At 33.8% G+C, this 26,033-nt stretch overlaps 1 protein-coding gene across 1 annotated transcript; it reads right to left on the bottom strand.

Annotated features, from left to right (window-relative positions):
• Positions 1-1,571: 1,571 nt before the first annotated feature.
• LOC147068930 (uncharacterized) lies at positions 1,572-26,033 on the bottom strand. Its single transcript, XM_085951565.1, has 7 exons — positions 26,019-26,033; positions 22,470-22,778; positions 21,517-21,613; positions 18,832-18,971; positions 6,746-7,180; positions 4,156-4,252; positions 1,572-1,714 (listed from the first exon to the last, which is right to left on the bottom strand). Exons 1-7 carry the CDS (start codon positions 26,031-26,033, stop codon positions 1,572-1,574), a joined length of 1,236 nt encoding a protein of 411 aa, XP_085807691.1.

The following is a 26,033-nucleotide window of genomic DNA, read 5'->3' as shown; positions in this document are numbered from 1 at the left end:
GTCTTTTTTGGTTATATATTTATACGGTTATACGTTTGAGTTGCGCAAAACGCTCAACGCTGCGCCGAACGCTGGCACTGAGGCCTCACACTCAGTGGCGAAGGGTGGAGGTGGGCTGTTAAGATCCGACATAAATAGTGCACACTAAACTTTGTCAGTTATACTTATTTGTTTTCATTGAACTAAGAATAGAATTTACAGATGGTGCTGGTTAGTTTTGAAAATTCAATTAAACGTTACCTAAACCAAACCATAGTAGTTTAGGTATGCTATAGGCAATCCGATAAACAGTTTTTCATTCATACATATTTGATGTCATATTACAGATGGTGTTGGTTAGTTTTTTTAATCGATAAAACTATTATTCTGTCTTTGAAATGTCTTAAACAATGTAAGGTTTAATGGCAATATTTCAGATATTTTATAGATAAACGAATATTTTTTTACTATTATCTACTATGGTTTGGATATGGCAGGTTTTGATTGATTTTTTTTAAAACTTACAAACATTATCTACACATTGTAGTCTTCGAGCAATGAAAAAAAATACGCTTGATTGATAAAGTTTAGTATGCACTATTTATGTCGGGTCTTCAGCCTGCCTCCAAACTGTGCCATTACCACAAAGGGGGGCTGACAGGGCTCTGGTCTGGGGTCCGAGATCTGAAGGGTCCGGCGTGGTGAGTTGTCCTTATAAGTGAGATAAACATCTCACAAATTATCTCTAATGATAAAAAAGTCGTTGTATGATGCAATTTTACAACGTTTTTATTAACTCGTATTCTTGTTTGTTTATCCAGTACAAATCTTGGAATCGATTTTTAACTAACTTCCCGTCTAGCTAGACATTTGAAACTTTTAGAATAACAGAACACGATGCCAATGCATTCTTTTAATACCTTTAAGCATAATTGAATTCATTTTCAGTTAATTCTATTTTCTATGGAAAGTTTTTTTCAGAAAAATCCGTAAAAAGTAAAAGACAATTATTGGTTCCTAAGGGGGTGGTCCTAGCAACTAAATTATTAATATATACGTGCGTTACTATGGAAATTAAAATGAAAAGTCAAAGAGACATTTCAGTATTCTATATTTGTTTGTTTTTTATTTACTTCATATCAAATACAAGTTTGAGCATATTGAGCATAATAATTCTACAGAAAATTTAAAAACGTTGTATATAGAAAGTTCATTTATGTTGTAATTATTTAATTATTGTGTGTCGATATTCGTCAACTCCATATTTCAAGTGGATTGATTCAAAAATAATATTATCTTAAATTCTAATTGTTTAATTTGTAATTTTCTAAATGTCATGTTGTGAACGTCTTGAATTAATAATTTGTTATGTGTTTAATGTGTTTTTTTAAATAAATAAATAAGTACCTACTTACAACTATTTTTCATTTCTTAACAAAACTTCAAAATTTAATCAAAAATCAATTAATTTATTAAATTTCTACTAAGAATACATAATTTGTTATAATAGGTATATAAAAACACTCCGCAGTCATGTCGTAATAAATAATAATGTACAGTTATAAAATTCATTGGGGCGTTGGTATATTCGTTTAGTAGTGGCCGTAGCTGGCGTTAGGAACTTCATGGACTGTTGGTCCGATCTTCTTGACGACGGCGTTGAAGCCATGGACATCGTCAGCGGTGTAGTCAACGACGCGGATGCTGCCGTCCGGTTCCACCAAGGAGTATTGTCCTGAAACAAGAAACAGAGTGTGAGAGATAATAATTCAAACCTTCATCATTGCTGCAGGCTTCCATATCAGGTGTAATTAACGGTGTATATAACTGAGTTGATTCGATTTGACATATTTTTGTGCGCATGTGCGAATCCAAAACAATTGACAATCATTGTTCAAAAACCATGTTATTTATGGATTACTATCACCTACATAATATTATTGCCAATAAACATTTGTATAATATTATGGTATCTGTATGATTGATTCTGTATTCTGGCCAAGTAGGGCTAAATATCAGTGGCGAAGGGTGGAGGTAGGCTGTTGATCTTCCATAAATAGTGCACCTTAAACTTTGTTAGTCATACGTATTTGTTTTTATTGAACTAAGACTACAATAATTTACAGATAGTGCTGGTAAGTTTTCAAAAATCAATTAATTAAGCCCTGCCTAAACCAAAGCATAATAGTTTTGGTATACTTTGGGCGATACAACCAAATTGTGCAAACTTTTTCATTCATAGTTATTTGTTTTTCTTGAATTAAGAATACATATTATTTCGCATGTTGATGGTTTTTTTTAAATTCATTAACGCATTCGCTGCTGAATAGATAATGAGATTTTATTTGCCCCCTTTAAAATGCACGTTAATTACATCGATCGGCCGCCTGGTCATTACGCGCCGTGTGCATCTTCCGCGTCCAAAGTATTAAGCCTGCCTAAACCAAACTTTAATAGATAAATATTATTCTATCTATAAAATGTTCAAATTTATGTATAATTTAATTGCATAATTTTAGATAATTTATAGATAGACGAGTGTTATTTGACTATTATCTATCCACTTATGGCATAGTTTTCACATGGTTTAATTGAATTTAAAAAATTAACCAACGCCATCTGTAAATTGTATATTTCAATGAAAACAAATAATATGTATGACTGACAAAGTTTCGTGTGCACTATTTATGGCGGATCTTAACAGCCTACTTCCACCCTTCGCCACTGCTAAATATACATACTATATGTTATTGAATGAATAGAGCATGGAAAATATAATAAAAAAAATCCAGCAGAGAATCATTTGCTTCCACGACAAATTCGGCAAAAGTGAGAACTTAATTTAATAAAAATGTAATATTATTGAAGCCAATTGCAGCACAATATACAAATACTAAATACCATTATTGAGGAAAACTAGTGTTGCATTTTATTTCAGTTGTTATTTTTGCATTTTGAACATGCAACTACTGTTAAACCGTAACTATATGTAATAGTTTTAAGGCATTCATAAAAGAAACAATTAGATTCAAAATATAGGACAAATTGAGTCTTTAGGGCCCTCAATACATATTAGTCCTGGGCTTTCAAAAGTAACTCCAGCACTGTGACAAGGACTTCGAAGTATCCAGTACCAATACAATAATATTTCTAACCGTCTTGCTCTGCGTTGTTTTAAAAATGCACGATTTAATGATCATTAAATACATCTCCAAAAACTTGTTCGTATGCAGTTCGCGTATCACACTTCACTGTATCAGATACATGGCCGTATATTAAACCGTATATTAGACCGTTCAACCTCTTTGGGTCGTATAGTACTGGCGTAAAATTCATGTCTAAATAAAACACGGTTCTTGTCGGTTTACAGGAAGCCAGCAACAAACAAGTTTTGAAAATAGCCGATATATTGCATTATTTGTTAAGTTAGGTTATGTTTTCATTCTTGAATTCATGTATTTTGCCAAAATCAGCTATGAAAATTGAATTAATGTTCATATTGAAACTAATAAAATTTGAGACCGTATAGTATACAGTCATCTCTTTCCGATAATAAAGCTCACGGCGAACTGTGCTACAGTGAATTAATATTTTACCTACAATTTACATGTAACCCATTACATAATATCGCTTGTAGACCAAAGAATCTGTTGGTTTTGGTTCAATGACATTATTAATGGACAACGCACTCAATAGAGTAGCTAGCAAGTAAATTCGCGCATAGCTACTAGGTAGGTCACGCAATTTCCATTACGCGATATCACGCATCGGGAATTTATAGCAATATTACCTTTATTGTAATGTCGTTAGAACAGTGTTTCTAGTGCCAATGTTCATTTGAGCGAAACCGTTCGAACCGAATCATTCGGCGGACCCGACAAAAAGCATCAGGAATTTATAGCAATATCACCTTTATTGTAATGGCGTTAGAAAAAATTATGCCATTCGGCAGACCCGACAAAAAAGTGAGTGTCATTTTTTATTCTAGATGCTTCGTCCATATTAATGTCATTGTTTTGGTTAGACTTTATGAACAGTATTATAAGAGAAGCATTAGCGCGCTGGAGCGACCAAGTTATGGAGCTTATTGAGAGAAGCTCTTACTCTGTGGAGAGAATCTTAGTCGATCAAAAGATAGCTACTACATTTCAAAATGGCTACAATATATAAAATTACCTTTAACGACATCTCCGTCTCTGACTTCTTCTTGTGCCTTGATGTCTCCGGTATGATGATCAGTTACTCCATAGTTGAAAGCATATTTAGGGTAATCCTACAATAGAAAATTACATTTTAGGTTAAAACGTGTGCACGTATTACGTACCTACATAATAACATAATAGCGCCTGTACACATGCATGGAATTACTGTCGGCAATTGTACTTATTTTAAAATGTCATGACAATAACTGTTTACACGTAAAGTGCTTTCTGTCTCTCCAATCTCATTCTTCAAGAGTAAGCGAGACGTGAGGTTGTCATGTTATACTACTATTGCGTCAATTACATTGGCTACTTTACGAGCTGTTTGTTGGCGAATTTAATAGCGGCCGATTCAGCTACTGCGATTGTGATGATGACACACAAAACTTTCCATTCGCTGAGAAGCCACAAGCCAGCGACTATTTTGACAGAACGTAGTTCGTTTTTTTACCGGGAGGTTGCTTTGACGCCCACGGTGGCCGCGCGGCATAAGCGTTGGACTATCATGCCGTGGGTCCCAGGTTCGAATCCTGGGTCTGTCAAGTACACATATTGTTTTTCAATATGTGTGTGGGTCAGGGTATGGACCTAATAGTTTGAGCAAGTGGCTGACATCTATTTCTCGTAAAAACAAAATCTGTTAATACAAACCTCTACTCTGTGGAGGCCCATATGATCCTATTAGGATCGGACATGGTCGAAGAAAGGTTGCTACTGCGCTCTACTGTGCAGATGCAGTAGGCCCACACGCCGGCGTGTAGCGTGTATAGTTGACCGGCTTTCAACTTTTCTCGGTAGATTGTTTACAATCTGCTTGTTAGCTTGTTCAATGATGACACTGGGTGACTTTACAGACAGATTGTAAATTTGCCAACAAGCAGCTCGTAAAGTAGCTCAATGTAATTGATGCATATCTGACAGGTCATATTGAAAATCGGAGCTCAAAATGAGTAGTTCGTTTTTTCACCGGCATGTTTGCCTCTATCGCTCTACTGCGCAGGCGCAGATCGAAAATAATCTTACTTGCGCGTAATAAATCATCACAATTTGGAATCTCCAGGATAATATATCGTCACTGTTCTGGCAGAAGACACTAATTCGAAAAAATGACATATTGAGTTAGTTATACGAAAATGTTTCTTATTTCAAACTTTACCGTCTGGAAACCTTCTTAATAAATAAACAATCTTTATTTTAAAGTCATCCTTCTAACGATTACTTAATAAACTCACATGATAGACTATTTCAAATATTTTAACAACTTCAAAGTCAAATTACTTAAAACTAGTATTCTCCAGTTAGTGTGTTCTGCCAGAACAGAGACGACATATTTCTCCATACATTTTCTTACTGTGCACAGTACATTCATGCACGTGTAAACGGGGTATAATAGTAATATTGTTTAGTAAGTATGCATTACTTGCCATGAATTAAGTATGTGAAAATAAAAAAAAACCTTTGTTTAAAAACGTCGTAAAATTACTAAAGGATACCTAACTAATTTTATACAAGTCATCATAGACAATCGTCTCGTATTATGGCCGTACAGACATAGAGGAGCATGCATAGAACGTCAAATTACCTTCAATCTAAACTAAAATACAACGACAGCCGCTAAAAACTGTTAGTTAGTGACGTCACATGGCACCATGACGTCATCACTATGGCCAACTTTTCAATTTTGGTTTCCCGATATTTAATATAAAAATTTTAAACTGTCAATAGGTGTGTAAAAGTATGCAAACGGTACTATAGTATAAATTTAATAATTATAAATGGATAGTTCATTTTTGAACTTTAAATAATTTATTGGATACTTTATCACATTAATTAATTAATTCTAATACATGACTGGATAAAGTATTCCCAGTAAATATTTCCGAATGGCAATACAATCTTCGCGCGTATATTGACATTTTGATATTATTATTATTGATCGTTCTACGATATCTGCCAATGCATTCTATTCGATTCTCTTTCCCGATTGTATTAATACAATATGTAGTAATAAGAAAATAAATAGATAATAAATAAAATAATTACAAGATAAAAATTTTAAATTTTCTGTTGAATCATAATATAAACATGACTTGACTAGCTTAAACGTTAAAAAAAATTGTACTTGATTGAAATAATACTGAAACGTCATTTTCACATGTCATATTGATTTCCATAGTACCGCATGTATATATTAATAATTTAGTTGCTAGGACCCCAGACCCCTAGCAACCAATAATGGTGTCGAAATAACTTTTCATACAAAACAGAATTAACTGAAAATGAATTCAATTCTACTTAAAGATGGCTATAAGAATGCATTGGCATCGTGTTCTGATATATTCTAAAAAATTCAAATGTCTAGTTAATTATAAATCGATTGCAAGATTTGTACCGGACAAAGAACCACCGGAGAAATAAGAATACGAGCTAAGAAAAACGTTGTAAAAAAGGATATATTTTTATAATATATTACATCATTTTCATCCTAGAGCCAGAGTGCAAAGTTATGAAGCATATACTCTACTTTACGATGACTGTTAATATAATCAAAGAATATGGCTTACGTGATGGTCTCCCTCGTAACCTCCATGACCACCTGCGCCGTATCCAATGTTGTTGTAACCCAAGCCGTTCACGCCCAATCCGTTGTATCCCAATCCGTTGTATCCTAAACCATTGTATCCTACTCCATTATACTGCAATCCTTTATAGCCCAAACCATCTTGTCCGTATGCTCCATATCCATTGTTTCCATATGCCCCGTACGCGTAGGGTAGAGCTGCCCCATATCCAGCACCCTCGTAGCCTAGGCCTCTGTAGCCAAGACCTCCGTAGCCCAATCCTCCATATGCTGGGGCAGCGTAGCCCAAGCCGCCGTATCCTATTCCTAGGTTACCACCGAGACCCTCTCCTGGATATGCCACTCCTTGGACGATGTTGCTGTGGGATATGGCGTGACCTCTGCATACTGCAGCGAGGGTTGTCAGACATAGAGACAACTATAAAAAAATAATCAGACTTCACTTAATATGTATTTAATTTACGTTATAAAAGAAGTAATGAATAAATGTCCTAAATGTATGTATAAGTATAACGGTAGTTATGACACAAAACAAAAATGCTCTCGGACTGTCACTTTATTTTATTATCATTACAAAAATGGACATTAAACCAACTGCCCTACACCGTACTCGGTTTTAATCGAGCATATTACAATGCACTACGTTTTATGTAAAACATCAGCAATTTTTTACGCATAGGAATGTCTCTGAAGTAGTACCCACGTTCGCAATGCAGAACTATCTGGATTAACTTGGCAATAAACACCATTCAGACTGGCTAATTTAACTCGGTTTAATCAGTCGTGTCTTGAAAGATTTCGTTCTGGGATCAGCAACGCGATGTATTATTATGTATGGATAAAATGTAGGCGACACAATCTAAGTTTCCGAAAATGGTCTCTTAAAGATAGGTGCGTATCTTAAGGACTTAGGCGCCTAAGTATGGTTCTGCATCGCGCTCCAAGATTAAAGTAAGCCACACATTGTACAAACAACGGTGGAAGAAGACGCGACGTTTCATATTGACAGCTTTAGACTACAGCCAATAACACGAAGATCATCCCTTGTGGTATAAAACCTTCGATAAGGGGTGGAACCTAGGCCTAAACAAAAACGAACCATAAGTGCGAGTAAGTAAGCATTCGGCACGTTTATATCTCAACTCTATGTATTAGAGCAGCAAGGTACACTAAAGGTCTTCCCAGAATTCAGCGGCACACCACACGTAAAACAATTTATACACGAAAACATGGACCCCAGGCCAGAATCTTCGGCGCCCTCACCCCCTACCCATCGCTAAGGGTGAAGACATTGTGATACTTTAAAATAGCGTTTTTTCAAATGGTGTTCGAGGTAAAATGAATGGTATTGATTTGTATGTTTAGCGATTCACTAGAATTATGGTTAGTTGTCAGGTTAAGAATAATTATTTATCGAGTATTGACACAATAATAATAAACAACATGGTCTTTTTGACCATTCTATTAACACCAAAATTGCTGTGGCAAAGAACGTTAAGTTAACTTTTTGACAATAAATTCAAAAAATAAATTATTAGTAAGTACCTACTATAAATTTAATAAAACTTGTTAGTTATTAATTAAATCGAATTTTTAAATGATTAATAAATTTAAAAACATTGTTAGTTTAATAAATGATAGTTAAGGTGTATAAATGGAGAGGTTTAAAAATCTTGGTTTTAGAAAAAAGTCTATTATCTTAAAACAAGGTTTTTTGACTAATCGCCTTCTGCCACTATCATTACTATGAGGGTGGAACAATAATTAATTATACACGAGCCTGCGCCCACTATGATGTTTGTAATGCTACGAAATGTGATTCTTTTTAAAACTATTTTAAGTTAATTTAACACACCTTTATAAAAGCCATTTTGAAATAGTTTTAATGAATTGTATAACACTTTTAAGTTAGGCAGTTGTTATATTGACAACTAGTAGATAATTACTGATACAATCTACTAAAAGTCGCTGAGTTTATATACTTAAATTGAAGGATTTTGCTTCAATTTTGATCGAAACAATTCAGCATTGCGACAGATAGTTTCGTTTTTTCTTTTAATAATAATGGAATTGATCGAATAATCGCTTCATTTTCGCTCCGTGCATAATTGAACGCGCCGACCAGTAGGCAATGAAGGACGCACTACCTGGTCGTTTAAAACGCGTGAATATGAACACATAGTATCTGGAAACTTTGCTAAGTGATTAATTAGTTATTGAAATCTATTGAGGTATTCATGACACTCAATATAACATAAAACAATGCTTACCAATATTTACTCCAAGGTAAAATTTAATGATTTATCGAAAGGGAAATAATACTTGGAAAATATATTAAACCATCATTAAAAAATAATCTATCAAATCAAATAGAGAATAAAAAATATAGTAATTTCTTATTGCGAATCGATTGCAAACTTAAATTCAATGATTTCCGAATATATTTTAGTATAATTATTATAATTAAGGCTATACCTCAGTTGAGGCATGGTCTAAAAAGATCGTGGCTAGACGATGCGCGGATTGTGCAAATGACGTGTGCCAAACGAAATATAATTTGTCATATAAATCCAACATGCGTCCATTTAATGTTCTGTTTACTGTTATATTAGTAACAATAATAATATTATAATAAATAATTGACATGTTTTCTTTTTCAAGTAAATGGGTAACGCTTTTTAGTCATCTTTACACGATTTAAGAATTAATACCCCCGTCGCCATTACGAAATTAATTGACGCAGCTCGACGTTCGCTCTCCGATTGCCAGCGAGTCCAAAATTTCGTCGCACCTATAGTTAAAAATTATTTGCCGTTTCACTGAAGTACCGTCTTAACGTCGGCCTATAATGTCGTGGGTCCCAAGTTCGAATCCTGAGTCTGGGAAATACACATATTGTTTTTTTAAATTTGTGTTTAAGTCAAAGTATATACCTAATAGGTTAAACAAGTGGCTAACATCCATTTATCGTAAAAAACAGAAATTTGTTAATACTAACGTCCACTCTGTGAAGTCCCATAAGTTCTTATTAGGATCGGACATAGTCAAAATAAAAAAAAAGAATTTTAATGCATTGATGCAGGTATCAGTGACGAAGGGTAAAGGTAGACTGTGTAGATCCGACATAAAATAAAGGACACATTAAACTTTATCAGTTGTACTTATTTGTTGACTAAGAATACAAAATTGCAAATGGTGTTGGTTAGTTATTAACATTCAGTTAAACTATGTCTAAACCAAAACAGAATAGTTTAGATAGGCAGATAGGACACTAACATGTATTAACTAACATATTGTGTCCGCAAATGTGTTCAATAAATAATATTTTATAGCATGTGTCATTGCTAGTCACCAGTGATGATGAAAAACCCAGAAAGTATACTAGACATCGCGTAATCAGACAAAAAAATACAGTCCTATTTAAGCCTTTTAAGTTAATCAATACATTTTGTTTGCACTGTTAATATCGAATATATCGGTATTGTCTGATTTTTAATACCGGTATTTCGGTATCGAAAAGTACTAAGATACCGGTTTTGAAATACCGGTATTCCAATCCCTATGTATGGCTGACAAAGTTTAGTGTGCACTATTTATGTCTAATCTCTACAACCTACCTCCATCCTTCGCCAATTCAATATATTATTATATACTAAAGAGGATACACCATCAGAATAATAAGCCAAATCTTCTGGGAATGTCTTGAAATGTTACAGAATGATAAAGGTGTTATTCAAGTTATGTTTTGCCTGTTCTTTCGGGATCCTTTCTCCCATCTTGGACTAAAGACAAAGTAAACTCATTCTAAGCACACTTAAATGCATGGTGACCCCAGTCTTGGAAGAGATTTCCAAGCGTAAAAAAACTACAGATAAATCACGTCACCTGCGTCTCATGATGTGCCTGATTAATATCAGGTGTATACGGGGTGGATTAAATGGTCTGGCTCTAATCGATTATAATGTACATTGTAAAAAGATAAGAATATTATACAATATATTATCTTGACATCGTTAGATTATGATAAGCTATGAAAGCAAGAATTTTGCTAAACCCTTATAAGACAATGAGATGTTATATAATATATTTCTAGGATTCTGGTGTTGAGCTAAGAAGAAAAACTGTTTTACAATAATTGATAAAAATAATAAACAAACAACTATATTTATTGTATTTATTTAATAATAAATTAATATTTTCTCTCTTCTTGGTCGTACACTCATGCCTGAGGATCGAGACGACTTTTTAATTTTGCCATCCTTTGGGCGATCAAGACTTTCGATCCTTCTCGATCTTCCACTTCTCTCAGGGCAGAATGAATGGTGCCCCTAGTCAGCTCTTTCTCTGCCTCGCTACCCTGGAGGCCACCCAAAACGACCAGTCAAAGTATTATAATAAGATTATAATAAGTTTTATAATAAGATTAATGTATTATAATAAATACGTATTAAATCTTTATCTATATATTTTCAGACTTATCCCCAATACGCCTACAACTATGGACTAAAAGATCTTCACACAGCTGACATTAAGTCGCAGCATGAGGTCAGAGACGGAGACGTAGTCAAAGGTAATAGAACAATCTAATTAAATCTTCCCTTACGAAACATGTAAGTCAAGTTTTTACTAGGATTGGTTGTCTTTGATTCTTTCAATCCTTATATAGAAATAATTACAAGATAAAAATAACTTTTTATATACAACGTTTTTAAATTCTGTTGAACCATATAAACCTGACTTGACTAGATTAAACGATCAAAAAAATTTGTACTTGACATGTCATATTGATTTCCATATTAACGCACGTATATATTAATAATTTAGTTGCTAGGACCCCAGGCCCTAGTAAACAATAATGGTGTCGAAATAACTTTTCATACAAAACAGAATTAACTGAAAATGAATTATTCAATTCTACTTAAAGATGGCTAAAAGATGATTAAAAAATGCATTGGCATCGTGTTCTGATATATTCTAAAAGTTTCAAATGTCTAGCTAGTCGGGAAGTTAGTTGAAAATCGATTGCAAGATTTGTACCGGACAAATAAGAATACGAGCTAAGAAAAAAATCTATAATACTACGTATAGAGATTCTCGACTAAATAGGTAGGTGATAAAGTTTTTACCTACTTTATTGTATTGCTTTGTTGTATAAATTAGAGTTAATAGTGTTCGTCGTCAGTGTGTGTTTGCCTTTTTGGTGAATATACACAGTGCCTGAAGATGCCGAAAGGTGAAACCCGGGTCGCAAAAAAACGATTCAAATGGAATAGTACAAAACTTAAATCCATTAAATTTAAATTCAAATTCCATCAAGTACCTTCGGTTGATAGTATTTAGTATAGAGATACGATAATTTAAATATTAAATATTACTTATGTTTTTCCTGAAATGTGATAGTTATATTAAATTATCGGTGTTCTGTTTTTTCATGTTTTGTTTATTCATGAAACCCTCATGAAACACCAATGCTACACCAATACAATGACAGGGACATACTGCTAGATAATCAATTAAAGTGGCATGATCTAGTGCTTTCCTACGCTCCGAGACTAGATCATGACAGGGGAATGGGACAACTGGACACCAGGGAAATTGGACGCCGCACTGTCGTAGACACGTATACAGAACGTAGACGAGGTATTTTAATCAGTTTCTATCTACTACTTAGTAGTTTTAATTCATTTTACTCTTAAAATAATGTTTTTTTTATTGCAGATTGAAAATTACCATACCTAAGGCTTTATATAAAATAAAAAACTCTTTTTTCGTTGGAACTTAAACATGTGCATGATTAAATCATTATTTACGTGTGCATATTTAAATTCTCACCAACTATTAAATCATAATATAATAATTTAAATATAAATAATAATAAGTACCTATAAGTACATAACGTCTATTTAATTTCGAATTGCGTGGCGTCCAGTTGTCCCGGCGCCAAATCGTCCTAGACCCTCATGACAGGGCAAAGTGAGTTAGTACCTAAACATATTATTATGTCCCAGCCGAGACTCGAACCCGCACGTACGGCGTATCAAAAAGAAATTGATGTCATTGACATTTGCATAGAATATCGTACCTACTATTTTTCACATCGAATGACTTTGAAGCCTAGCATTGACCGGGTGACTTGCCACGCATTGCTTGGTGCGATTTTGTAACAATAATAATTATTCCGTTCGAAAAAGCGTCACACCTCACCGGGTTCCGTCGGCAAATATTTTATATTAAATAATAACCTTATCGCTTTGAAAAATTACGCCATTTGGTATACTTGTTAACAGTTATTAAGTACAATAAAACTGTTTTTAATTTTTAACCTGAATTCCGAATTATTTACAGATACCTACCTCTTACCTTGCTGGTATGCCGTGAGCGTCCTCTAAAAGTGTAAAATATCCACATATTGCAAAGAATTTGAGGGAAACCTTCTATATGTAGACCAGCGCATCTATTCTATACACAAGGTGGCTATCGGCAGCTATTGACTGTAGTTTATCATATGTATGTATTGAGGCGGTTAATTGTTACAATAAGTTAACCGTCTAAACCTCTAAACCAATGACCTTTTAGAAGTCACGATGCACTTTTGATCATAAGAAAAAAATGCGGTGCACCAAAATCAAACAGTCAGAAAACAAAGAAAAATATGCTGAAATAAATTTTATTACAGATTACAGTCAAAGAAAAAAAATATAAAAAATTCAGCTGAGGCATGGTCTAAAAAGATCGTGACTAGGCGATTCGCGGATTGTGCAAATGACGCGAGCCGAACGAAATATAATTTGTCATAAAAATTCAACATGCGTCCTTTTAATGTTATGTTTATTATTATATTCGTTTTCTTTTTCAAGTACATGCGGAAGGAGATGCGGAACATTTTTTTAGTCATCTTTACACGATTTAAAAATATATTCCTCCGACGCCATCACAAAACAAATTGACGTGCTCACATCTCGACTATCAGTGTCCGATTGGTGACGACTGCGAAATTTCGTTCTACCTACTGTTGAAAATTATTTGCCGTTTCACGTATGTATGCTCTGGAAAAACTGTAACTCAAAATTAACCTTAACAAAATAGAATTTATTTGATGTGAAAATCAATTAATATGATACCTACCTAAGTTTTTCGTATTTTGCAGATTTCAAAAATATTACGTCGAATATTTGATATACTCGTAGCTACCCTCAATTCTTCGTCTAAATTCGTAAGTTTTTCTCGTTTTTTAGTTTTTATATAAGTTCTTGTTGAGAAATCGGCCTCACACATATATGACATTGGAAACTGTAACAAGATGTCGAGAGCTGGATATTCGTCTAAGACAGAAATCCAAAATTCCTCCATAGTTATTTCAGAAAAAAAATATTTTTAGAGCAGTGACGTCCCGTGGGGGTAGGCAGATTGAGCGTTACTTGAGGGCGGCAGTTACTCGAAGGGCGGCAAATCGAGGAGAATCATTTGGTATATATAGAAATAGCTACCTTAACTTAGTAAGAATGAAAATGTCTTTCCATTTTTAAAAATCAGCTCACTGCTTGGAAACAAAATGTACGAACTGCTAAATGGTACAAACTAAATGTGTCAGGAATATCAACCAAATAGGACCTCAGACTCTGGTCATTTGCGTAAGTGTCTAACTTATATTATATTAAATTTATTCGCTTTTATATATAAATTTAATGTTGTATGTTTTAGTGGTAAATAATTTGTTAGTAGTGTATCCATACAACACATTTCTTAGATATTGAAGTCATGAAAGGATGATAAAAATTGGGCGGCATTTTGTCTTGGGACAAGGTGCCAATTCTTCTTCTTCTTGGTACGATAATTCACAACTCGATGTATCAGTCGTGGCAAATGGATTTCGTATCCATTAATATTTTTCTATATTAATGAAGGAAAGTAATATGCAAAATTGCTATGTTTTAACAGCCCCTCTCTTGTCTGTGTTTACTTTTAGAGCGAGATAGGCAGTTTTGACAGTTTTTACGGCTAACTTATTGTTATAATTATAATACCTCAATACATAATTATGATAAACTACCGTCAATAGCCGCCGATAGCCATCTTGTGTATAGAATATACCCACAGGGATGACAAACTTATCACACGCCGACTATCGTTGTGTGACTCACAAAGGTTGAATTTAGTATGCAAGAGTTTAGTAATATCTTTATATTTCTGTATTGTAACCCCTTAGTTGGAGGAGCGCTTGCCAGTCTTCTTTCATCATTCCAAGTCACAGGACGCCAGAATCCGGTTGGTTTCAAGAACAGGCAAGCCAAGTTAAGGTTCTTTTCTGGCATCTGCACTACACTCCAACGTCGCCTTTTCACTCTCAGTGTGCTGACAGTCTGCATGGTGCGTTCTCTTATCTCATTGTTCCTCCTAAAGTCATACCATCCCGCACGACGCACACCCAGTATACATCGCAAACATCTATTCTCGAAGCTCAGTATACCTACGGTTCCTCTGAGCCTTACTTTGTACTCAAAATAACACTTTAGAATTGTAATCATACCTTACCTTACCTTACCTTACAGAATAATTAGAAATACTCAAATATTATGTTTGAACCTAGCTTACTTAAAAAAAAACAGAATGGAATATATGTAAATAGCTAAAACAATATATCAAGACGGATCGCTATTCTATTTTATAATTATTACAAACAACGCAGCATACACAGATAATAATACATTTTGCTTAGTTATATATTTAAAACCTTCTAAATTCGTTCAGCCATTGCTATCTTTAGATTTATTAATCTAAAGCTGATTAAGCCTGAGCATAACTTTTTGTACAAGCAACGAGTTGTCCACTGCCATAATATTTATTGATACGTACTTGCAAGCAGAGTTTGGTATTCTATAATGACTGAAGAGTATAAATAAGTTATTAGTTATTGTCGTTTAAAATCGACTGTCACATTGACAAACGTCATAGTGTATTATGATATTATTATACACAAGTTTACTTACTTTGATCGTCACTTCCAATTATTAATAACACATAACCACTAAATCAGATGAACTCCAAGGTCTCCAAGATACGTTAAAATAATCTGAAACTAAGAATACTCCGACAAGTGAACACGACAGACGCGTCAGTATGAGCACTATATAGGCAATGGCAGGCAACGACAGGTCATCCATAGACAACGGGAGGGGCGAAAAGTAGGACCAGTCGTATAATGTATCGGCTTCCTTCTTCAGTGGGCAATGGTTCAGGGCATCAATTCTATTCTATACACACAGGTGGCAATCGGCGGCTATCGAGGGTAGTTTATCATATCTATGTATTGAGGATGTTAATTATTACAATAAGTAAAACGTCTGATCTGTCAAGAAAACCTAACTCTACCTACATATTAATTTTATTATGCAAATGAGGAATCGTGTCATTTCAATTGTAAATTCAAACTTTTTTTACTGTACAAAAACATATTCATTTAATTTAGGAATTTTTAAAATATTTAATTAAGTTAGGTATGTATATAATATCTTTTACAGTACTGAGTACTTGTTTGATATAGGTACCAGTATTGAAGGGTGGAGGTAGGCTACCGAGATTCAACATAAATATTAGGTACATTCTAAACTTTACAGCAGTCACAATATGATTTGTTTTCATTGAACTTAGAATACAAATTGTAGATGGTATTGATTAGTTTTTAAAATTCGATTAAGCCATATTATATAATATTAGATGGAAGAATATTTTAGTTATTTAATATTGTGATTTGCTTCAGGCAGGGCTTAATAGATTTTTAAAAACTAACCAACAAATATTGAATAATTATGCACTATTTTTGTCGGGTCTCCACAGCGTACCTGCACTATTCTGATTCGGCATAGGCAGGATTTAATTAAATTTTAAAAACAAAGCAACGTCATCTGTTATTTGTATTATCAGTTTAACGAGAACCAAGAAATCTCTACAGCCTACCTCCGCCCTTCGCCATTGCTGAGGATATACTATATTTTCATACAATATCTAAACACAATAGTAGGTATGGTAGGTAATTCAGTTTTAATACACAACTAGTGTTGGGCTGCAGACGGGTTGAAGAGAAGACAAAAACAACAATAATGAATTAAACCAGGTTGCGAATTGGCCCTTATTACAATTATTCAGGTAGTTTATACCTCGTTTACACGTGCATAGATTTACTACGCACAGTGAGAACATATATGGGGAAACATGTATTATCTCCTGCAGTTGGCAAGATTGCGTGCATGAATCAAACAAGTTTGGAAAGTTACGAATTCAACGCGCAACTAAGATTATTTTTCTTCAAACTGATTCTGCTTTGATCAATCAATCACAACGACAATAGTACATCACTTCACTGCCTCGGCGCCTGTTACAGAAGTGAGAGAAAGAGAAGACGTGAATCTCCGCGCTTTAAATGGTGGGGGGGGGGGGGGTAGTTATCCTTTACCGTCACGCAGTGTACTCTTTAAGTATGAGAATAGTTTGTCGATGAGTGCAATGTGTACCGAAATATAACCAAAACAAAACACACATTCAATATTTATCATATTTGAGGACATCCTTGGGCTCAGTATTTTTTTCGTGTAATGGCTTGTCCCCCATGAAGTCATAAACTGAAACTGCCACCAAATTCATGGTCGCATTTATATGTGATTAATCTAAACTCTTAAGGTAGGAAGGTACAAGTAAATTAATGCTTTGGTCAATCAATCACAACTATAATAATACATCGCTTCACTACCTCGGTGGTTGTCGCAGGAGTGAGAGAAAGAGATGATATTAATCAATGCGCTTTAAACTGAGGAGTGGTTTTCCCTTACCATAACGCAGTTTGGTCTTTGTTTACAGTATGATAATAGTTTGACGAGAGTGCAATGTGAAATTGAGTATTAAGGCTATACATCAGCTGAAGCATGGTCTAAAAGATCGTGACTAGGCGATGCTTGGATTGTGCAAATGACTCGAGCCGAACGAAATCATAAAAATTCAACATGCGTCCATTTAATATTGTGTTTATTGTTATATTACTAATAATAATAGTATATCCATTGACATGTTTTCTTTTTTAAGTACAAACGTAAAGTTTTTTAGTCATCTTTACACGATTTAAGAATATTTTCATCCGACGACAAAACAAATCGACGTGCAGTCACCTCGACGGTCGGTCTTCGATTGGCGAGTACAGTGAAATTTCGTTCCACATACTTTTCAAAATTATTTGCCGTTTCACTTATGTACGCTCTTAAGTAATTAGTTAAGTTGAAGAATGACAAGGGGAGTGTATGGTAAATAACTGCCAATTTTGATAGTAGATCACAGCCCACTTGAAGTTGGACATGCCTGGCTTAATCAATACTTTCTAAAATGTGGTCAATATTTAATTTTATTGAATCACTTGGTTTGGATTGTTCTATTTTTTTATTATGACTGTTTATTAAAATAGCAAAGAATTAATGATACGAAAAATATCAATAATCCAATAAACCAATAATCGTAATAAAAAGACGGTATTTTTTTTACGAAATCATATAAAATGAGTAATTTATTAATATATATTTACTATATTTAGGATGAGGAAAGGGAAATGGATGGCATTGGTATTTTTTTATTATATACAGTGGCGCGCGAGAATCGTCATTTGATAATAATAATAATAATATTGTGTCGTTTGAGCAAAACATGATAAGTACCGTAATGATTAATTATGTCACATAATGCCTTTTGTACCATTTCAATGTGAATAAAAACATAATTATGATTAGTTCACAGATGATGTTTGTTTAGGAAATCAAATTTGAAAGATTCTAATCAATAGAAAATTTTAAGGTAAAATTAATGTAATTTTTATAAAGACACAGTATTTCTCAAGAGATTCAATATTTTTGCAGTAGTTTGTTTTATACAAAGGAAAGAATAGCTCAATTTCTGTACAAACTGCATTAGCTCATCGATATATAGAATAAATTAAAATAGCTCCTAAATTTATTGAAAGAGTCAAAAGACTTCATGAACCCTTATCATGTTTTGCACAAACAATAAGATGTATTATAATATGTTAATTTAGTAATGGTGGGCGTAGTGTGGAGCAGGGGCTGCGTGAACGGTTGGTCCAATCTTCTTGACGACGGCGTTGAAGCCATGGACGTCATCAGCGACGTAGTCTACCACGCGGACTGAACCGTCTGGCTCCACCAAGGAGTATTGACCTGGAAGATGTGAAGAAAGTAGCAGTTAGTTTAAAGTCTTTGGACAAAATCGTCTTTTGTCGGTAGGTTTAATTATAGATATCAAAATAGAGGCCAATTGAATTAATATGTTTTCAAAAATTAATACTATCGACTGAGGGTACTTGATGGGATTTGAATTTAAATTCTAATTGATTAAAGTTTTGTGCAACTTATTCTATTTTGAGTCGTTTATTGTGACCTGGTTTTTGCCTTTTTGCATCTTCAGGCGCTATGTGCTAGCGGCGAAGGGTGTAGGTAGGCTGTTAAAATCTGACATAAATAATGCACACTCAGTCAAACGTATTTGTTTTTATTGAACAAAGACTACAATGTGTAGATTGTGCTTATTAGTTTTTTTATATTCAAATAAACCCTGCCTAATCCAAGTCATATTAGATAATAATCAAAATATATTCGTTTATCTATAAAATATTTTTTTATCGATTATAGTTTGGTCTAGGCAGGACTTAATGAGTTTTAAAAAACTAACCAATCTGTAATATGTATTTTTAAACAAACGTAAACAAATAAGTATGACCATAGCATACTTAAACAATTATGGTTTGGTTTAAGTAGGGTTTACTTCAAATTTGAAAACTAACCAGCACCATCTGTAAATTGTATTCTTAGTTCAATGAAACAAATAAGTATAACTGAGAAAGTTTAGTGTAAACTTAGCCTGCCTCTACACTCGCCACTGCTATGTGTACTCACTGATGGTAAATGCACGCTGACAACGAATATCGTATTATATAATAAACTAATATAATAATTTTGTCTTCTTACATATTAAATAAAATAATGATGAAATATAAAAATAGGTGTGTGTACTTATGTACGTTAGAAGTTATACTTCTTTGGCGTAACAAAACAAAAACAAAACTTGTGTTAAACTAGATTCTTCGACTAGCTCAAAAGAACCGCTTATTGGAACCCCGTTGGTTTATTTCTATACACTTACACACACAATTATGTATCGTTGTTTTTATTTTTAAAGTAACAACAAAGACGTTTAATAGTTTGTTTTGTAAGGAATTGAAAATGGCCGACACTAATAAATTCGCTGCCTAGCAACGGAACAATTCGAAACTATAATATTATTATACTGTATAATCGTCACGATTGCAGTATCACTCTGTGGAGGAATGGGACAACTGGACTCCGGACAATTGGACGCCGCACTGTCGTAAACACGTATACAGAACGTAGACGAGGTATTTTAATCAGTTTATATCTACTACTTAGTAGTTTTAATTCAACATAATGTATTCTTTATTGCGGATTGAGAATAACCATGCCTAAGGCTTTATATAAAATAAAAAACTCTTTTTTCGTTGTAACATATGCACGATTAAATCATTATTTACGTCTGCATATTTTCATTCTCACCAACTATTAAATCATAATATAATTATTTAAATATAAATAATAATATTAAATATTTTTTTAAAGTACCTATAAGTACCTAACGTCTATTTATTTTCAAATTCCGTGGCGTCCAGTTGTCCGGTGCCTTATCGTCCTAGACATTCTGTGGCGTAATGGTTGTGCGTTCGGCTGATAACCGAACAATCGTTGGTTCGAATACAATCGAGTGTGTTTTTTGTGTGAAAAAATTAATTATGTGTTACATGTCACACGCCAAAAATACACTCTGATCTGATTTTCCAAACGCGCCTAAAGAAGTACAACTTCAAAAACTTTTATAAAAACCCGTAGTAGATACATTTATTTTGATACTCACTATAAACACATTCAGTAAGGTTAAAACAGTCTCAAAAACGACCCAAATTGAATAGAACATAATTTAAATCAATTCTAATTTAATATGTTTTCTTTTGTTTAAAGTGGGAATTGCCTCCAAGTGTCTGTACATGTTGGTACGATTAAAAAAATTACACTACGTAACTCATTGTTTGACGAAATAAATAAAATAATCTTGACACAGAATATTATAATATTTTTTACTACTGTACATCATTAATTTTTACAAAGTCATTGCCGAATTTATTTGAAACAATAAAAATATATTGCATTATTTATAGTCTATGTTTTATTATATTAAAAAAAGAGCCGACATATTATTAAATTTATTTTATAGACAAATCATGTCGATATAAAATAATATATTTTGTCTTGTCGTTACACTTGATCGCGCGTGGAATAAATTGTATTATGATCAATGTCAGATTGCCGTTGTCAAATAATTTAAAACAGATCGAGACACACCGTGGTTTGGTTATGACGTACATTTATCGATGTCCGATTATTATACACGATTATAAGATAATTGCATGTGATATACACAGAATAACATGTTAAACGATGACTAAATAGTATTTAAAAACATACTTTACCTTTTGAAGCAATCAATTAGCTTTTAAAATGCCTTAAAATGCCAAATTTCTATCGGGACACTGAGTGGACGGCATGGGAAGGGGCGTAATTTTTTTTACCATGGTAAGGGAAAGGTTAAAAATGATACATGTTTGGATGGAAAAGAGAAAATTATTAAATTAGTTACCTTTGACTGCGTCTCCGTCTCTGACCTCCTGTTGAGACTTAACGTCGCCGGTGTGGCCATCAGCTACTCCATAGTTGTACTCATACTTGGGGTGGGCCTGCAATATTTAAATTAAATTAGACAATATCTTCATCATCATCAATTGGGGTTGATCCACAGCTAGATGAAAGTATCTCATAACTTCTTTCACTGTCGTCGGTCCCTAGTTCTTTGTTGTCACGACCATTTGCTGAACTTTATGAGTTTGTCTATCCAGAGGGTTTTAGGGCATCTTTATATTGATTTGAGCTATGCTACACTACATAGCTCTAAGAAGGGACAATTGCAGGATAAATGTAGTTATCCAGTGGTACCCAAGAGGTACAAAACGTAGACCTTGAGGCTGCTGGATCAATGAAATGGTTAAATTCTGTGGAAGTAGTGGCCACACAACGCACAGGACCGAGTGAAGTGGAATCAACTAGGAGAGGCCTTCATCCGTCAGCGGATAGATTCAGGCTGATTATGATGATGATTAAAGTGGTTTCGTGCCCCTTCGGTAACACTAGGTATATGACGGTATTTATCCAGCGGTATTTCATCTGCTTAGCAGTTAATACCGCCAAAAAGAGTCATCCCTTAAGGATAAAATTCCATGCAACGCTAAAGAGGCCGGAATTATTATCGGGTAGTCTCATAGAAATATGAGCAAAGTTACGAGATAGTACAGAATAAAACAACGATTTAATCTATTTTCATTTATTGTGCATTTGATTTTTAAAATATTGTTTATATTGGGAACGGGGGCGATTTTGAATTGGTACCCGAGCGATAAACACACTCTTGAAGAGTGAATTATACAAAAACTAAGTATATTTAACAGGAGACGACGCTATTGACGGTTTCATAGGGGTATTCATTAATTCAGTATATCACTACATATCTAAAATGATTGTATTTGAAGAACCACTCACGTAATAATCAGCTCCGTGCAAGTCATGGTCAGCCAATCCGTAAGCGGGTGCGGCGTATCCAAGACCAGCATGCCCAAGTCCGGCGTAACCAACTCCAGCGTGTCCAAGTCCGGCGTAACCGAGTCCGACGTGACCAAGTCCAGCATAACCGAGTCCAGCATGGCCAATTCCTGCGTAGCCCAAGCCAGCGTATCCCAAGTGGTTGGGGGCTAGGCCGATCACTGGATGTCCAGAGCTCAAAACTTGATTACTGTGGGAAATGGCATAGCCATTGCTTAAAGCTGCGATGGCCAAGAGGCACAAAGAAATCTGGAATGAAAACAATTTTTATAAAATATAATCCATTTATTGTTTAATAAACATCTGAAAATATAACATTCTTTATTGGGCATATATCATTTCGCAACACCTCAGAAAATTATAGTACCTATTATTGGTACATACATAATTTTAAAAACACTTCTGAGAATATACTCGTAAGTATATAACCAATAGAAAAAATCTTTTTTGAAAAAAAAACGACACTCAGGCGGAATCGAACCTGCGGCTCTCGGGATTCGCGCCCACGCACATCGACCACAATGCTGTAGGCATTCTATCTAATTGCAACAAACGTTAACTAATAGCTCTTACAATACTCTCTGGAGCGCTTTCTATATTGAGTTACTATTGGCAATCGGCTTTTCTATTTTAAATCAAAGTAGGCATTGATTAATTATCTACTAGCCAACGACACGGATCACTCCAAGATTTTTTGTTGTAACTTACTTGAACTTTCCAGTAATTTAATTAACTATTTTTTATTCAACGAATAATACACAAGATTTAAGAATGTAACATTCTTTTTATTGAACATACACAATTTTAAAATAAAAGAAAATATATAACCAATATAAAAAAAATCTTTTTTTAAAAAAATATTGGTACCTTGATTATAACCACAAAATCCAATATTAGAAAAAAATATAAAGCGCTTAAATTGCATGACTATTAATTAACTTCGCCATAATCGGGCGCACATTAGCAGAAATCCGATGAATGTAGGTTCAAGACCTGTCCAGGGCTGTCATAAGTACCTATATTATATAATAATTGTATGCGTTTATAATTTATCGTTTATCAAGGTAAATAAATTATTTGATATATGATTGAATTTTACTAAGTTAATATTCACTTAACTTTGACTCTACAATTTGGATAAACGTTCGATATGCGAGAAAGTTGTTTCCACTTCTACTATATACGACTTTTTAACGTATATCTAATTCTGCATAGGGATAATAATGCATTCTATTCAAAGATGTTGAAAATACCTTCATCTATCTATAAAGTTGAAGCCTAAATATGCAATTGAAGCAATAAAGGACGACAGGTCCATGATTATTTAGCTACAAACGACGTCGCATTGCAGTTCCATTTGTCATTTTTCAGGGCGTTTAAAATAATAATCTATAATACGATAGTTAGAAAAACAGCCAATATTACTACAATTGTACAATATTATTTAGTTGAAAAATCATGTAAAATTTATGTATAACTGCACTCGTATTTTGCATGTGTTTATCAGCGGCAATTTTCTTTGACGCATGTGACGCAATCGATTCGCTAGAAGATTTAAATGGGGGCCACAAAATACTTTAAACCGGTCATACAATTATTATTAAATTATATCAAAATCTTAAAGATTTGAGTATAAAATATTACACATAATAAATTCCATAATAAAATCCCTGCAACTAAGATCAAAGCAGTCTATAAAAATATTACCACTCAAACATATTATACGTATTTCTACATACCTACAAAATAAGCACTAATAATATTATATTTTGTCATTACTTGGCATCGTAGCGAGTGGTGGGTACCTATATGGTTTTTATTTTTTAAACAGCGATGTGAATATATAGTAAAAACATCAACGCATGGAAAAGCCACAAACCTTCTCCAAAGAACTGTCAAATCAATTCGTTTGTGCACTGCCTCACATTGTGGAAGTTACCTATCTAAACAGCTTTTTAAATAAGTTTCATTACCGATCATTCACTTAATTTAACTATGGTCCGGAAGCAAATCATCGCTGGAAACCGAACCATAACTTTACTGTAGTCCAGAATTTATTTACGAGCATTGTTATTAATTTCACGTATTAAGCAGTCATATACTTATCAAATTATATATTTGTAGCATAAAGGAAATGTTTTTAAACATTTATTCGATATTAACATTCATCACTGCATGTGAATCAAGCCTAGACGCGGTATTTAACCCACCTATAAACCCAAACTCAAAATGGGAAACATAGTATAAAGCTGAAATAGGCACATATACATAGTTTTAGACTAGGTATTTTTCCAGTGTGCACTACTCGCGAAATTATACGTAATACGCTATCAACACAAATATACAAATGTAATAATTTAGTAAATTATTATTATGTGTCAAATAATCTAAACTAAACGTCCGTTTTACTGTCACTTTCTTGCTGTGATAACTTATTATTTTAATTATTTCTTTTTCGAGAACAAAATATAGCGTTTGGGCAATGAGACTCAATGACAGTAGAGTATTGAAACAGTAACGCAGTAATAGAAGTGAAATAATCACAGATTTGATAAACTCACATAAATATATTGTAACCTCACCGGGATCGAACTCAGAGCCACCGGATGAAAGGTTAGTGTCTTACGCACTGGACTACGAGAGTACAAACATCTGAAACATGTCGATTCTTTGGCAAATGTGACTCGACTGAGTAATGGTGCAATAATTATGCAGATGAAAAAATAGTGCGATCAAATTTCAATTAATAATTTATATTATTACTTTTTTAAAAATCTAAAATAAATATTTAAATAGGTAGTCACTATTCACAAAAATATATAAAAGTAAAACATCTTTCGAATGTTATATTTTATTTTATTTATTAGACGTTTTATATACAATATGTCTTAAAACTCTGCAATTGTTTGCGTTTCGATGAAGTTTTCATTGTTGCTGGATGATTCCACATAACATTGAAGTTGATGGCATCACCAAACAACTGCCGCCCCGCAACACACCCGGTTTTAATCAGGCGTATCACGGGACCCTTCGTTTTGATGTGAAGCATCATGTTTTATGACTGCGAATATCTCAGGACCAGTTACCCAAGACTGAGGTCACCTTGCACTCAAGTGTGGTTTGATTTTACATTACTTTAAGTTACCACATATTATAACAGATTACATACTAAGATAAAACAATCTGAAAACTAGTCGCCATAGACCAAGGCTTTGAAGCCAGTTTTGAATTGCGGTTTAATGACGATTAGGCTATAAAACGCAATAAATATAAAAACCGCTTGAATGTTCTCAAATATTACCTATATTGAATGCGTGTAATATTGAAGCGTAACTATTTAAAATAGCATATCTTCACGTGTATAAGTTTATCCCATATTTTTCGACACTTGAGAATAAAATTAAGCCTTCTTATAGCATGACCCAGAAGACAATCTACGTCCCATTATTAGGAGATACATAAAATACTAATAAAATACTAGTGGCTTACCTTGACGAATGCCAT

Source organism: Rhyacophila brunnea, unplaced genomic scaffold, assembly GCF_057557595.1.
Source record: "Rhyacophila brunnea isolate RB1 unplaced genomic scaffold, BYU_Rbru_1.0 scaffold_24, whole genome shotgun sequence".
Lineage (NCBI taxonomy): Eukaryota > Metazoa > Arthropoda > Insecta > Trichoptera > Rhyacophilidae > Rhyacophila > Rhyacophila brunnea.
This window is presented reverse-complemented; position numbering and strand designations above follow the sequence as displayed.